This window comes from Rhyacophila brunnea, unplaced genomic scaffold (assembly GCF_057557595.1).
Source record: "Rhyacophila brunnea isolate RB1 unplaced genomic scaffold, BYU_Rbru_1.0 scaffold_6, whole genome shotgun sequence".
Lineage (NCBI taxonomy): Eukaryota > Metazoa > Arthropoda > Insecta > Trichoptera > Rhyacophilidae > Rhyacophila > Rhyacophila brunnea.
This window is the reverse complement of record NW_028233276.1, coordinates 22,119,190-22,135,867: the sequence shown is the minus strand read 5'-3', so window position 1 is coordinate 22,135,867 and position 16,678 is coordinate 22,119,190. Positions and strand designations below refer to the sequence as shown.

At 33.4% G+C, this 16,678-nt stretch overlaps 1 protein-coding gene across 1 annotated transcript in view; it reads left to right on the top strand.

Annotated features, from left to right (window-relative positions):
• LOC147065402 (HEAT repeat-containing protein 5B) overlaps positions 1–16,678 on the top strand; it is a 131,953-nt gene that overhangs the window by 15,427 nt on the left and 99,848 nt on the right. Inside the window, exon 2 of the mRNA XM_085957037.1 lies at positions 15,491–15,641. Within this exon, the coding sequence (XP_085813163.1) occupies positions 15,510–15,641 (132 nt within the window). The 5' untranslated portion in view covers positions 15,491–15,509. The remainder of the gene's footprint in view (positions 1–15,490; positions 15,642–16,678) is intronic.

Sequence of the window (16,678 nt, the reverse complement as noted above, 5' to 3'; positions counted from 1 at the left end):
TCCATTTCTCGTAAAAACAAAAATCTGTTAATACAAACCTTCACTATGGGGAGGCCCATATGATCCTATTAGGATCGAACATGGTCGAAAGAAGAAAAAGAAAGACCCCAGACCCTTGAATCAGAATTTTGAGAACCCCGAACCGAAACACTAGAGCCAGATTTTAGAAAATAGAAATTAATATAGAATTATACATTCCGACGTAATGTTTTACATTTTTTTACTAGTGTGGTTGAATACCTATAAATTGTGCTGTCCATTATTTTCTATATTATTATGGTAAGCAAAGCGTGAAGAAATCTATGTACTTTTTGAGTTTTGAAATAAAATAAAATATCCATAATATACGTATAATATAAACCAGGGTTCAGATTTTTCATTTGATGGAACCGAACCCCATTTGATTTTTCTGCAAGAATCGAAACATTAAAAAATGGGGTGCCAACTTTACACAATCAACATCTAATGTACGAGCATGCTCTTCACGGACAATGTTTTATGTCTAGAATCGGTTGAAAAATGCAGTATAAATGTACGGTTTTCAGACAATATTTTTTTCTGAGCATAAAGCATATAAATGGTCCATCTCTGCAGCATTATCTGGGAATGACAAGTACGACCTCTAAATTGTGGTCGACTCATTCAAAAAACGTTGCCCGAATAAGGCAGGCGTCATGATATGACTAAAACTGGAAAAATCGTGCGTACTCTGTCTCACTGTTAATATCTTTTCATGCCCCCTACTCTTTGTGACTCATAGTTTTTTGACTCACGTTTCCAAGTTGTGATAGTATTCTATTCCTTGATGACAGACGCCTTACGGAAACCCTTTTTTACCCTATTATTACGTATTACAAATTATAAGTATGTATGACTCAAGGGAAAACTTGGTAATATATTTTTAAAATTTTACTATTTCACGAGTTCTTACCTAATACCTAAAAAACGCACCTAGCTCCTTTTACGCAAATAATAATATAAATAAAGTTCAAATCGAACCCCTATAAATCCCGGTAAATTGCGATGTAATCTATTCGCATTCGCTATGATAATACTTTATATGGGTGTTTACTATCCCACAAGTGCGAAATAAATTACTGCGGGTTCATACTTACTATTTATAGTAAATTAATGTCAGCCGAAAACTACTTATGAGTATATAATATTTATATCTCAGTTATAGCGAATATACCAAATTTTATCTTACTCATTGAAATAATTACTTCTGCAAGTCGTTATAATATTGTTAAGAAAGACACCAACATATAAATAATATAACATTATATCCATATCATTGTAATTTGATGATTTTCTGCGGTCAACTCGGACGTTATCAATGTATTATTATAATTATAGTCCGTAGCATTAGTTCCCAATTGGTGGGTCGGCAGAGTTATAGGAAAGTAATATCCTCGCAACGAACCGGGTAGGCAGGGGGTGTTGAGAGACTTTTCGTATACACACTATGAGAGACGTAGTTTATTTTGTTGTCCGTCTAACTCAGAAGATAGTATACTCGAAAGGTCATGGTGTTAAACCCAAAAGTGGTACTTGATGGTAACCTAGCGCGTACCTCGGAACCGTTTGCGTAATTTGATATACACAGTTTATTTAGTGATTATACCTGAAATTCATACATGAAAATTTACAGTAATTATTATACAGACTTGTTTGTGATTCATTTAATTGTTTTTTTCAATTTAAGCGGAGTGGTTTGTTTCACGATAATATTGGATAACCATTCTCGTACCCAACGTATTTTTTTAAAAGTATAATCCACCTACGATACCTACCACGGAGTGTGTAGTAGGAAATTATTCTTTAGCAGATATCTTCACGAACATAATCAAAATGGTTAGGATTTTAAGAAAAAATCTAATAAACCTTGTTCATAAATAACCTGTATCACGCGAATGCGTGGCAGCTTGTTTTGTGATTTAGGGGTGGATGGTCGTGATTTCGTCGTCCCAATTTTGATTGACTTAACTAGTTCTAGTTCTTTTTTCCCTTCGATAATTTATTAAACACTCTCTGATTAAATATTTTATCAGATAATTATAAACAGAATTGTAAACCTATTCCTCATTGTCTCTAGAATCTTAAGTGGGTTTTAGACTTGTAGTCATAAGCGGATGTTTAAATTCCAATATTAATATACAAACATGATGAATTTATTCGACATTTCTTGACATGCAGACGGATTCAAATTGGAAATATTTTCTAGGAAACCTAGTATATTATGTCAAACGACAAGCAATGGTATATTATTGATGAAAATATATATATATCTTTCTATTAAAGTAAAGTGAAATTCGCTCAAGCTAAAGTGACACAATTACTATCGTCGTATCGGAAGCGGATGTGCAGCTTATCTAGGCGGAATAATAATTGTCATATTTATCGCAGTAAACAACTATGTTTTTTTTTTTGCCAAGAAATAGTTTTTACTTACGTTATCGTTTATTGTCAGCGCACTGTGAACCGAGTATTATTTAATATTTTATTATAAAACTCAATGTAGTACTTCATCCATATGGCTTAATACCAACTGGGACAGGTTTCGTCCTCTTAAGGACATTTTTCAACTTATGATTGTCGTGCGATATTTACCTTTATTTAATTGGTTTCTGTTGTTTTCCTGCGTTATTGAGTAAATATAGCATTTCATTAAAAAGTAAGTCTTCTTTGTCTTTAACAAATAGGGATTTATTTATTACCTATATCTTATTCGATTGACGTTGTTTTTGCAAAAAAAAAAAACGTATTGGCCGATAGTTGCAGTATTTTTTTTACAAAAATATATCGATCATTAATTTATGTAACAATATAATGTATAAATTGAGCTGTGTGGTAGAAAAACTGGATAACCCACAAAAGTGTGTTTTGGAGATAGTCGAGATCAAAGTTTTTTGGTTTTTAAAAATCATCAAAAATCGTTAGCAGTGAAAGACTGGCCAATCAACATAAAATACAAGTTGAAGGGACTATTTGCTTCATCAGTGAATATATTCAATAGGACATTATTTTCATTTCGATCAACAATTTCAACATAAGCTTGAGGTTCACAAGATTAGATTGTCACTACTTATTCTACAAAAATCACCTGGGTTTCTTCAATATGGAATTTTTAATTCTTGTATTGCTCCCAAGCTTCTCTAACGGCGGCCATATTGTTGTGGTTTGTCCTTTTTTTCAACTGTAAAGTGGGTAAATCTGGGATGTATTTTTGTGTATTAATTTGCGATTATATTGAGATTCACGTCACGTATTGTCACGCTGTCACGGGGACAAATTTAGTCTATGATTTCGTCATTTTGCAGAATATTTTGAGCGATCACCACCTCTGTAAATTCAATGATGGAGAGCGCCAACTCTAATGTTGAATTATTATTCACTCTAATTTCAATTAATTTTAATAGTTTCTACATATGCGTACTTTAAAATTACTTGCGATATTATATCCGTAGATAATATTTTGAACAGAACCCAACCTGCAGACCATAGATAATAGACAACATTATTATAGAAAATACATAGTGCTAACCACTAGCCGGTAAAAACAAAAAACACGTGATTTTGACATGGCTTGAAAATGTATAGGCATGTAGAAAATGATAAAAAGCATTCATTGAGTCATGCAGGCGTCGATGCAGTGCGATACAACGCGAGGTGACCACATTGTTGTTCTGGTGATTTCGCAGATTTTGCTAACTGACAATATTCGTATAAAGGTTCAAAATGTGCTGCGGGATGGGAGCATCTGCAGTCTGATAACATTTTTAAGACCAAGAAAAACGTTATCATACACCCTTTTCCCGTAGCGGCAGCTTACTGTGACGTCACGTGATAGTACGCGACGTGCATCTCAATATAATCACAACTTTACTGTCATCTACTAATATTTATGTTTTCACTAAAATCATTGATGTATATAAAGAAAAATCTTTAATCGATAAAGTAGTTGACTCAAAACATCACATGCTGTCAGATATCCAAATTTTCGACCACACCCCGCAATTGTAGTTTTGTTATATCGATAGAATTAATTTATTAATATTATATAATTATAAAAGGAGCATTATCTAAGTAAAAGTGGAATATAGGATAATATATTATTATGTGGTTATGATTAAACGAACTTTATCATGAATATTATCATTACATGTATGATTATCTTGTGGGTTTTCTTTCTTTTTAAATATTCTTCAGTTATTTTATACTAACATAGTATCTAAGTAGGCAGGTACTTCATGATTATTCCGGTCTACATGATTAATAACTTACGAACAGGTGAGTCGAAAGAGAACGCTCAGGTATTACATAGGTACTTTGTGGGTAATTAATTATTCCACTTTGCTGACGAAAATTTTGTAAATATGTAGGTATAATAAATCGAGTAGGTATTAGGATTAAATAATCACTTACCTACACATAAATTATTTATCAAATTCAACGACATACACATACCTAATAATTTTGATCGCTTCAACTTAACCAGAATTCATTAATGTAGTGTAAATTATGAATGGATACGTATATAGGTACTTTCGGTTGAAAGTTTAATTAATTTTGCACACAAATTCTCACACGATTAAGTGGGGTTGAATATTTGAATTGTACTAGAAATGAAAGGTATTACCAGTATTGCCACTATTGAAATCTTTTAAAATCTAAAAAATATATTGACTAACAAACTTTTAATTGCAGTGTTTTGTCTATGAAAAGACTGTGTATTGATTAAAACGTATCACTATTCAATGCGAGAAGTCATTGAAAACTTTTTAATGATGTTCGAAGCTATTTCGTTTTTGAATTGCATTCTACGACACCTTTGTATTATGCATAAAGGTGGTTAATAATTTTTATACCTATACGCAGTGTATTAAAACAAAAATATAATACGCCATAATGTCGAAGATGGTGCTAACACCGGAGTCCGTCAGAAGGTAAGAAACACACATAATATATAATTAAGTATATAGTTGCCATATTATATCATTTAAGCATATTTAATCAAAAAAATCCAATACAGCATATTATATTATACAACATAATACGTAGGTACTGTCTAAATTTCGAAAAATGGGGTACCTTTGGGAGCTAAATCTAAACAATCTGTAGACTTTGATGTGCGTGTTATTATTATGTACCTTTTTTCTTATTCTGGAAATTAATATTTCATGATTATATAATATAACATATTATGTATTATATTACTATCATTAAAGGGTATTAGGTATAATCGCCCGTCTTTTGAAATTGCCACATTTCAGTACGTCAGATTTAGCACATTATTTTTTTCTTTGTTCAATACTTGCGATATAACTTATATCTTATACATAAATAACATCATCTAGTAAAATGTGTTCAAAGTTTTTATCGGAGTTTGCAATCGACTTGTAATTTTTGAGAAGTTGCAACATTTTGCGGTCTGCATTTATTATGATGTATGTATTTTATGATGGTTTAATATAAATTATTATCGCAAGGTTCATTCTTTCCAATTATAAATAATACAAAATTAACATTGTAATGGATAAGAACAGACGCCTAAACAGTGAATGGCGTGAGTTCAAATTCCACACGGTCCACATGTATGTTTCCGAGTTTTTCAAAATTATATGTTCACAATTGATTTTCTATTTTGGAATCGTTATTCAAAATGTAAATCAGCTGTCTTACAGCACTTGTCTTCTCGTCGACGTGTAAACTGATAAAGTTTTTCTGTTCTTCGCGAACTATATTTTAGTGTTTCGCCAAAAAACGAAAACTATCATAAATCGTGTCGCGACTGCGAAAACAGAAAAAAAAAACATTTGAAAAATCTTTGAAAGTTTACGTTTTGTGAAAACAATCTTACCCATCTGCCTTGTTTTCACATCACGTGTGAGCAAAGTGAACACAGAGTAATACGATCTATCTATTGTATTATTCGTACATATTGTAATGATCAATTAATACATTTGTTGTAGTTTTTAAATATCGAATATTCTATCTTTAATTAGTGTGGTTCCAGAAATTTCAAACCAATTCTGTTATGTTCCAATTTAAAATTAGAGCAAATAATCAATCAAATACAATTTCATCTCACGTTCTTTTTTTTAATAAATGCTACGTTCATAATTGTCGTAGTTCGCAACTTTCAAATTGAGAACATGACAGATTGCGTTCTGTACGTGGATTTAAAAATTTAGATTTCGATCTCGTATAAAGTTATGTTCAATCAATCATCTGGCGAGTTGTCCATTTTAGGGTAAACAAGGTGAACACACAGCATAACAGGTAGGCAAAATGTATATTTCCTACCTTCGTGTATACAATTAATTATTATTTGACACATATTTAAAGTTATATTTATAAAAATTATGTGGGTAATTAATGATTTTTTTTTGTTTAATATACCCATATATTTTGTAAAATTAAAAAGAGAATGTTAATTGGTACATAATTAATTATTACCTGGTATATTGTAGCACTTTTACGAAGGAGACGTCTATTGAAATATTTAAAACCTATTACTGAATGGTTATCACCACAAATTGGAATAGCATATCTTAGACGTCATTTTTATAAATTTTCATGTATGCTAGCATGTTGCGTTGCCCCTTCTAAAATAAAACAGTGTAAATTCCCTCAACACAATCTTATTAAATTTGTATGCCCATGTTGTGGCCGCAACTGACATCAAATTTCCGATTTGTATCTTTTTGACTTGTTTTGTTTTTCAAAGAACAGATGTCACTCGTTCAATCTTAGAAATGACCATTTTCGAACAGACATAATCTTTTATCGGTGGAAAATCTTATCGTATCGTAGACAATATTGTTTCATTTGAATAAAAATAATGAAGTTTATATTTTTTAGTGTTGAAAATATTAGTTCAATTTACTATGAAAGGTTTGGGAATGTCCTTTTGCACCACATAATAAGATCACTGATTATAGCTTTAAGTTGTAGCTAATATTTTTTTACCATGTTCGATCCTATGAAGATCATATGGGCCACCATAGTGTAGGTTGTATTATTAGCAGATTGTAGTGTTTTGATAGTTAAAAAATAGTATTTGGGAAATTTTGGCTCACGCACATAAAGAGACTTGCCAACCATGATATAGGGTATCATCCCGGAAAACAAGTCTCTGTGCCGGAATTTTGAAGAACACCGGTGCGATTTTTCTTTATCTTAATTGGAAATCTTTGATACGTGAAAGCCGGTCGTACAGAAAAATGGGAAGAAAAGTGAAAAAAAAATCAATATTTAGAATCTAGGCTTCAATCATGGAAGCTGTAATGCTGGGTTTTACGGTCTGTTGGTCTGTATGAAGATTAAGGTGTGGTTCCATCAATTATCGTTCCATCGAAGTTATATATAGTTAATAGAGTTCCATCGAAGCTTGGGAGAGTACGTTGGATAGGTCATGTGCACCGCATGATCGACAATGAACCGCTAGAGAGAGTAATGTCATGTAGTCCAGGAAGAAGAGGCATGTCCAAAAATGGGTGTAGGTGGAGATTATGTCAATTGTCGTATGTTTAGGAAAGTTTCCACTTTGATTAGGGATGGGTGGAGAGATTTGTAGGAAGCCGACGATGATGACGTTAAAATATTTATGTTTTCAATTTCAATATTGTATGATTCCGTCGGCCATGGCGGTTTTAACAAGGGTAAAGCTTTTCCGTTTTATGCGCAAAGTTGTAATACGATATCGGTATAAAGTATAGGTACACATTAGAAACAAATATTATTACTTTAAAAATGTCCATAAACAAACGTTGCGCCTCGTTTACTTTCACCACGCATGCCCAGTCGTTTTAGTCCTTTATCTGCGCTGAAACATTCGGAAAATACTGAATATCAAATTATACGCTTCTCACCACCTCACCCTAGAGAGTAAGGTTTCCTTAATTAAAATTTCTCAATATTTTTTTTAGTACGCACGATTTTAATTAAATGTGTACCGAATGTTTTCCGCTTCCAAGGGCCGACGATACATAATATCATACTGTGTAGAAACAGAGGTTATTATACACTGCTTTACGGACTCGAAAGCGTCATCTTCCATACCCGCTCAGAGCGTATTATGGACACTCAGGGCACTGCGCAACGCCTCCAAGAATTCTTATCGCTCGCCAGGTCATGCTAGCATCCCGTATCTCCGCCGTATATACCCGTAGATGGTAGTTATTGTAGATCTTTTATGATTTTACCTTGTTCTTCAAACCAAGCCGTCACCATGACATCCTTTTTTGCGTTGTCCTGGATGATTAAAAAAAGGTGCATAAGCCGATGTATGAATAAGCCAGGTCAGGAGTGCTTAGCGGATGTTTTACTCACTGAACCCCACATTATAGTGTGTCGTGACACATTGAAAATCGGCAATCATCAACCGACAATTAAAGAAGATAAATATGTCCGCGAACAAATTGTATAAAAACTGTTTACAAACATTTAAAATGTTTTTTTATGTAAATGTTTATTTGTGTTCCGCCGCTGATAGGAAACATGTGAAATCCTTCTTTCTTGATCGTGACCACCTTTGAATTTTGTCATCCTTTAAGCGACCAAAATTTTCCATCCCTCTATTTTTTATTTCCGCTTCTCTCAGGGCAAAATTAATGATGCCCCCCCAGTCAGCTCCTCCACTTGGTCGCTCCAGCGCGCTGATGCTCTTCCTATGCTTCGCTTTCCCCGGAGGCCACCCAAAACCACTAGTCTCTCCAGGTTGTCCGGTCTATGCCGGACAATATGTCCAAAAAACTGCAGAATGCATCTCAGACATATTGTCAAGAGTCGTTCCTTTATCTGCAGTCTCTGGATGATTGCATGGTTAATATAACCACACACTTTTTAATGTTTCATTTGAAGTAGCAACGCGGGATCTCGTTGAATGTTGTTTTGATTAAAACGCGCCAATATGCACGATGTGGACTATATTAAATTTGATAGAAATGCTTGCAGGTGTGCACGGACATTTGTACGAGGGTGGGTCAATAAGAAAAAAGCATTAAAACAGGTTTTATTTTTGTATTTTTTTTTTATTTCTCAACATAATTTCCTTGGAGCTCAATACACTTGGTTAGACGTTTCTCAATTTTTTTTAAACCGTCAGAAAAATAAGTTTTCGGAAGGTCCTCAAAATAAGCATTTGTCCGATCGATGACTTCTTCATTTGAAAAAAAACGTTGTCCACTTAGCCATTTTTTTAAGTTTGGGAAAAGGAAAAAGTCACTGGGGGCTAAATCTGGCGAATACGGTGGGTGGTCGACCAATTCGAACTTTAATTCTTCAATTTTAGCCATTGATCGTAAACATGTGTGAACACTGGCATTGTCCTGATGAAAGAGGATTTTTTTCCTGTTTAAATGAGGCCGTTTTTCTTCAATTTTGTTTTTTAGCTGGTCCAATAAAGATGCATAATAATCCCCTGTTATTGTTTTTCCTTTTTCCAAATAGTCAACGAAAATAATTTCACGTGCATCCCAAAATACAGTAGCCATAACCTTACCAGCTGATTTTACGGTTTTCGCCTTCTTTGGACATGGTTTGCCTTCGCAATCCACTGCTTTGACTGTTCTTTCGTCTCGGGAGTATAGTGGTGTATCCATGTTTCATCTACAGTCACAAAGCGACGAAAAATTTCATCCGGATTGCGTTGCATGAGCGACAACAGGGCTTTAGAGGCCACCACCCTATTGCGTTTATTGTCGACTGTGAGCAAACGCGGCACCCATCTTGCAGAAATATTTTTCATGCCCAATTTGTCATGTAAAATAGAAATGACGCTACCTTTTGAGATCCCTGTAACCTCAATTATCTCACTCAACTTTAATCTTCGGTCACTTAACACCATATCGTGGATTTTATTGATCATTTCTGGTGTAGTCACCTCTACAGGACGTCCTGAGCGTGGTTCATCCTTTGTTGATGTACGACCACGTTTAAATTCATTTAACCAGTTATAAATAGTTGCAAGTGAAGGAGCAGATATGCCGTGAACTAAATCCAACTCATTTTTTATTTCCTTTGATGTTAACCCTTTTATATTAAAATGTTTAATAACAACTCTAAACTCAATTTTCTCCATTTTCCATTTTTCCATTTTCCACAAGCAAATTTTTTTTTAAATGTACGAGAAACACACAAACAACCCGACCAATCTGATTGAAACTTCGCAGCATACTGAATCGGTAGTGCCGCTGCATGAAAACAAACCGCTTGCAGTACTAGTCGCGCCACCTGTCAGCTTTTCTAAGGACTTATTGACCCACCCTCGTATCTTGGTCTGTATCTAATAAAACGTGATCAAGCCCAGTGGCAGCAACTTTTACATAATAATAGAACATTTTCATGTCTCAAAAATGAAGGGGGGAGGGTGTTGTGAACGTTGGAAATCGACAATGGTCTTTCTCTGGAATGACTTTTCCTTCAATATTATTACTTTCTCTTTGAGAGACGGAAGCTCCGTCTGTACGTGCGCTATCTCCGCTCTGCAAAGTACAAGAGTACGACAACATAATATCCTTCGTTATTCCAGTTTTGTTTCCTCTCTTCGGTCCCCTTAACATTAAACGTGCGGCAATAAGACGTTACGTATGAGATTTATATTACACTCATAAAAACCCCAAAAAAATGTTCACGTTTAGTTGATATACTTACCAAATTCAAATTTGCACTTGTGAACTAGTTAGGTATTGTGTTTACACTACTTGGCTAAGATTGAATCGTTAGCAATATTGTTTTATAAATCATAGAATATGTTGTAGAAACAATATTCAAATTTACGATCTCAGTCGATAATAAAGTAGGTACATACTAAAGTCACAAAAACAGTTGACATAAACTGATGTTAACTGAACTTATCATATTATATAGATTGTAATGTGTACCCAGTCAATATTAACCCTTTCAATCAAGCAGTTCAAAGATAATCTCTCAATTGAATAATCGCTCCTCGCATTACTGTTTTCCCGTAATATACATAAAACTACCAAACTAATAAAGCCACACTATCATATAATATTAAAATATACGTGAAACAATAAACAACCATAAAAACAATCTTGTGTTTATTAATCAAATATTTGTATCCAAATAAAAAAAATAAAGATAGTAGTTTGATGTAATATCAAATTAAAATACAATTGAAATAACGAACAACTGCAACTATTGGTAATTAACTACAATGAAAAAAAAATGCATTTTTGAAATATGATATATTTTATTATTACCAACGTCAAAAGATCTTCGTCCAAATCGTTTTCTATCAATTGGTAAAATCAATAAATTTAAGATGGAAAGCTTTAGCATACCCACAGAAAAAAAATAATAAGATTAATAAGAAATATAAAAAACAGTCGCCGTACACAAAGGACTTGAAGCCAGATTCCGTTTATTACGTTATACCTAGTGTTTATGTATATGATAAACGGTAATAATATATATTATGATGCAGGCGTAACTATTGAAAATATGACCGCCATATTTCTCTACACTCTAGAATTTTATCTTGGTACAGCCTCACCTAGAAGGCTACCCTCTTCTCATTAGTTTTATCTTTCCTGAACACACATACACCATTACGATTTGTAATGATATACAATGCTTAAACTCTTAAATTTCCCGAAATTAAAAAAATACTAAAACTGAACAGAATTTCTGTGGACTTGTAACTTACCTACCACTCGTAGTGCGTAGAATGATAGATGTATCATACCATTTATTTTTTGAACAACTTATATTGAAAGTAAATCTGATTTGATTTAAGTTTTGAACTGTTTCAATTGAGTAGCATATATTGAGAAATATTTCAATATTATATTACACGGAAAGCCATATGAAATTTTACCTTATAGTTTTAGAGTATCTACGTACATACAATGGGGTCAGCTAGTTTCCCAGCGAAGCACTCTGTTTATATTATAAATAACATTGTGAAGTCTCTTTATGAATATACTACCAGAGCATTGTTAGAATGTGCTCCAAACTAATTCCCGATTTAATTAAGGGATGCTTTTCTCAATATTTAAATTTGATCGTACTCGACATTCTATAAGGGTGGGTACTTAACGTCGGACATAAATATTTCCATAACCTTCGACATTTCAATGGTCCACCAAAAGTGAGTTGCGTATTACGTACAATTTGCGGTCGTAAATAAAGATTCATGAACAATCCACACGATATACATATTTGAGTATATAAATAAGTAGAAAAAATTAGTTGCACATCATGGAATTGTTGTTCTTTCTTTCTGACACTACATCCTCGGCAGCCCACTCGCTTTGATGGCCACCAAGTCACTTAAGTCGGGGTATTCGTTCTTGACCATTAAACGCGAGACGAATTGCAGGTTCATCATAGACGTTGGGTTATGATAAGTCTGACGACGTCTGGCTAATCAAAGACCTTAAGAGCTCATAAAAATAGCGACGTCGCCAGATGCTATCTTCGCTGATGGAGTCAAAGATTCTGCGTTCTAACATTTGTACCTTCTGGGAAGCACTGTCGGTTCATTATTGAATAGTTCTGCCAGGAATAAAATTCAAGTCACAAATCTTTTAATATGCGACGGTTACGGTTTGTCAAATTTTATCAGACTGACTAAAGACTTTGGTGAGTGACACATGTGATATGTAGATACACCGACGCAATATAAAGAATTATTGTTTTAAATCGAATTAGCTTTAATCTCAATGCGAAACAATCATAATTACACATTATTCAGCTGTAAAATAAATCTAAATATTATCATCCACCTAAAATCTAAACTGTGCGCCCGCACACAAGCTTTTACATGAGAAATTGATTTCCGCACGTAACTAATTGGGTTAAAATCGTACATAAAATCTATGAACTGAAAAATACATTGCTTCACATGAAAATAAGTTAGTACACGTCGACAAAGTGAATGAAGTTTTATTTGATGATCCACAAGTAATAAAATATTACGATTAAAAAAACTTCATTCTATTGAAATTACATTTTCGGCAAATTAGATTAAAATAATAATTAATAATTAAATTATATTTGCAACATTATTTGGCGCAGCTTGCTTATCGATTTAAAAAAAATATATTCCCACCTGTTAACTAACTAACACTAACACTAACACAACTAATACTTTTATTTAAAAAAACATATAACTTATTGGTTTGCGTCTACAATAATAGATTTCTTCTATACATATTGTATAAACGGGGTCGAGAACTGAAAAGGGTTAGAAAGTTGTGCACTAGATGCTTACCTACATCATATAAATGTATTATATTTTATATTGTATTTACGATTTTTGTCGTTCACCATCTTTCAGTCCTTGTAAATTCGTGTATGATTCTGATTTTACCCAGAGATTATTTTCACCGAAATTCGCACATTTTTAGTAAAATGCTTTAATTGGCTCAATGCCAGCTTCTCAAATATATATATGTACCTACTTAGTGAATTGTTCTGTTGATACGATAAAATAGTTTATTGCAAAAACGGCTCGTGTTACTAAACGTGATATCAAGATAATAAGTGGACATCGCTATAAAAGGCTCTACGTACGAGAGCACTTGACCGTTGAAGTATCCTCGAGGTTGTTCCCACGACGTCTCACAATTTGCTAAATATACAAATGGTTGTATGAAGAAATACTGTCATACTCATAAGTAGGCTTAAGCGTCAAATATATTATGATCACGTTATGTGCTGTCAATTACTGTCACAGTAAGTTTCCGCTACTGGAAAAAGCGTGTAATGTCGTTCTTGGTATTTAAAATGCTCCCATCCCGTAGTACATTTTAAACCTTTAAAATAACATTGTCAGTTTGCAAAATCTGCCGAAATTACCAGAACAACAATGAGGTTACCTCAGGTGCACCACGGTGCATCGATACCCGCATAACTCAATGAACATTTTTTTATCATTTTCTACACGCCTGCACATTTTAAACTCATGTCAAAATCGCGTGTACTTTGTTTTTAGTGATTTTCCTCTATGGATTTTCTACTAAGTTATTATCTATTATGCCTGGAGGTTGGGTTCTGTTCAAAGTACGTACACATAAAAAATGTTAAAATTAATTGAAATTAGTATGAATAATGAATAATAATTCAAAATACTAATACATTCGGGTTGGCACTCTTCATCATTGAATTTATAGAGAGAGTGATCATTCAAAATATTCTGCGGAATGAAGAAACCATAAATTAAATTTGTCGCCGTGACAGCATGTGACAGTACGCGACGTGCATTATAATGTATTTGAACCTTTACCATTCGTCCGGGTTTGAGAGTCCCTCCCGAATCTAGGTTTTAAATTTAGAAGGTATCTAAAGGTAATTTAAATAACGAATCACATGTATTTGATTCGTCGGAGCTTTGTAGCTTCATTGTAGAATAATTCTAATGTATATTAATTTAAAAATTAATCTTAATTTCCATGATATTATTTCTATTGACCATTTCCAGTTATACCTGCGAGCAGTTGGTTGCCTGTAGATAGATATTTATGATTATATGAGTAAAACTTTGTACGATAACTTTAAAGTTAAAACCACTGGTCAAAGTTCATAATATGAACAAATCATGTTCTATGTATCACACCGAAGGCAGCGGAGATTTGGTAAAACCACTGTTACCGCAATGTCGTCGAAACTGTGGATAAGCCCGCCGACAACGTTGTCTTCGAAATTTGGAAACGTTCCACCGATGTGGTACCTTATATTTTAAAAATGGCCGACGGTACAAGTAGCGATTGAGAAACGTCAAAAATTGTAATTGCAGCAATTAAGTTTCATGTTAATCATTAATTACCCAAAGGAAATTCTATCCCTTCCGCCATTTCTGCTCAGTAATTTTAAGGTCTGCCGCATTCAATAATTGCGTAAAATCAAACGATAAATTTTGTAAACTTTGAAAAATTCACAAACTTTTCTTGATAGGTATATTAGCTCAGTTTCCGGCCTTGATCTCTACGTTCCACAAATATTATGAAAACTAGCAACTACTACAAACATTAATTAACAATTAAGTGTTTAAATGAATTAAGTTGAATTATTTTTCCTCATAAAATTAATAGAAGTTGAACACTAATTGCATAATATTTTAAAATCAAAGCAATATTTATATTTCTTTTATTGTGTTAACTGTCAATATTTATATCATACCAAAACTTGTTCTTGGTGGGAGACTATGTCTAGTATATCTACATTCAATTATTATACAAACTTATGTGTACCTAATGTTTTGGCGGTATATTAATTTAATGCCCGTGCTACTTTTGAATACTTTTTTTTTGCATGTGTATGTAGGTATTGGACTTAGGATAAACTGAGAATTACGATTCACATATTGTATTCTGGGCAGTCTTTTCTTCGATACCTCAAGCAAATATAATATTATGAAGGTGGTATATGCAGATACTTGAAATACTATGTGTACAGAGTGTGCTTGTTTTTGTATCAAGAACTGAATTAATTGAGAATTGTGTTCTTTATGGTTTTTCAGGCAGGCGGCCCTTGCAGCTATGATGATGGAGCTGAGCCACTCGCTGACGCTGAACGAGGATGCTCTCCAGCAGATTCCACCGGCGAAGAGACCGCTATTCGTCTTCGAGTGGCTGCGATTCCTCGATAAAGTGCTGGTGGCAGCCCAAAAGGTAAGCACCCGTCAACGTCAACGTCAACGAAACTCACGAAATATAAAATAAAATAGATGTTCACAATCAAAATCTGTGATATTTTGGATTTAAAATACCTACCTGTTTTTTATTTGTAATATTTTTTCAATATGTACTTACAGGAATCTAACTTTATGTCTAGCTCATTTGACGAATGAGACAAAACAAGAATCAAATGCACTGAATGAAAATTTTATTTCACTCAGCCTGCGCCATTTTGTGATTATATTTTTATGATAATACTATGTAACCCTCAATATAAAATATTTTCGCATTAAAATCTCCAAATTTAGATTTTATGTTTTCTATTTCACGTGTACTCCGACATTGTACAATGTATTCCGTTAGCCATAAATTATAATTATTACATTTCTGACACAGACTCGCTTGGAAATTATATATCTATTTTCATTTTTCTGGCTATGGCATTGTGTAATCATAATATTTGACCATCATTTGTCGCATCAATCATTTTTGCTTGTTTGCGAAAAAATAAACATTTTCGTCTGTTGTTGTTGTATCAAAGGAAATGAACATTTCCCTGCAATTAAGAATATTCTATTACGCTAAACGCGATAGACGTTGCTCAAATTTCCTTTGTACCGTTATTAAATAACGTTTTGGTCATTTTATTTTTTCTTCTACAAATAAAAACACTTTCTCTGACCGGAGGCGTATTCCGCTGATCGAATTAAAACTCTTCTAATTAGATTTGTCTTGTTTTCTCTTGGTTAGAAATTCTGTGCGAGAAGGGGCGAACCCCTTATTTTACGTAATGCGTGGCATATATCAATCACTTAACGACGTTTAGCTTTTCAACTTACTTATCTAACTCTACCACCAGATAGATTCCCTATAATCGTTAAAGAGTCGTTGCAAACGTTGAATTATGCTGGCATGCTGCAGATATCATACTATCAATATGATTGACGGATTTTAATGGTTCAATGGTGTAAGTTGACTGAATTTGAAAACATACAAGCAAACTTAAAAATATGTAGTAAATATCAATAGCT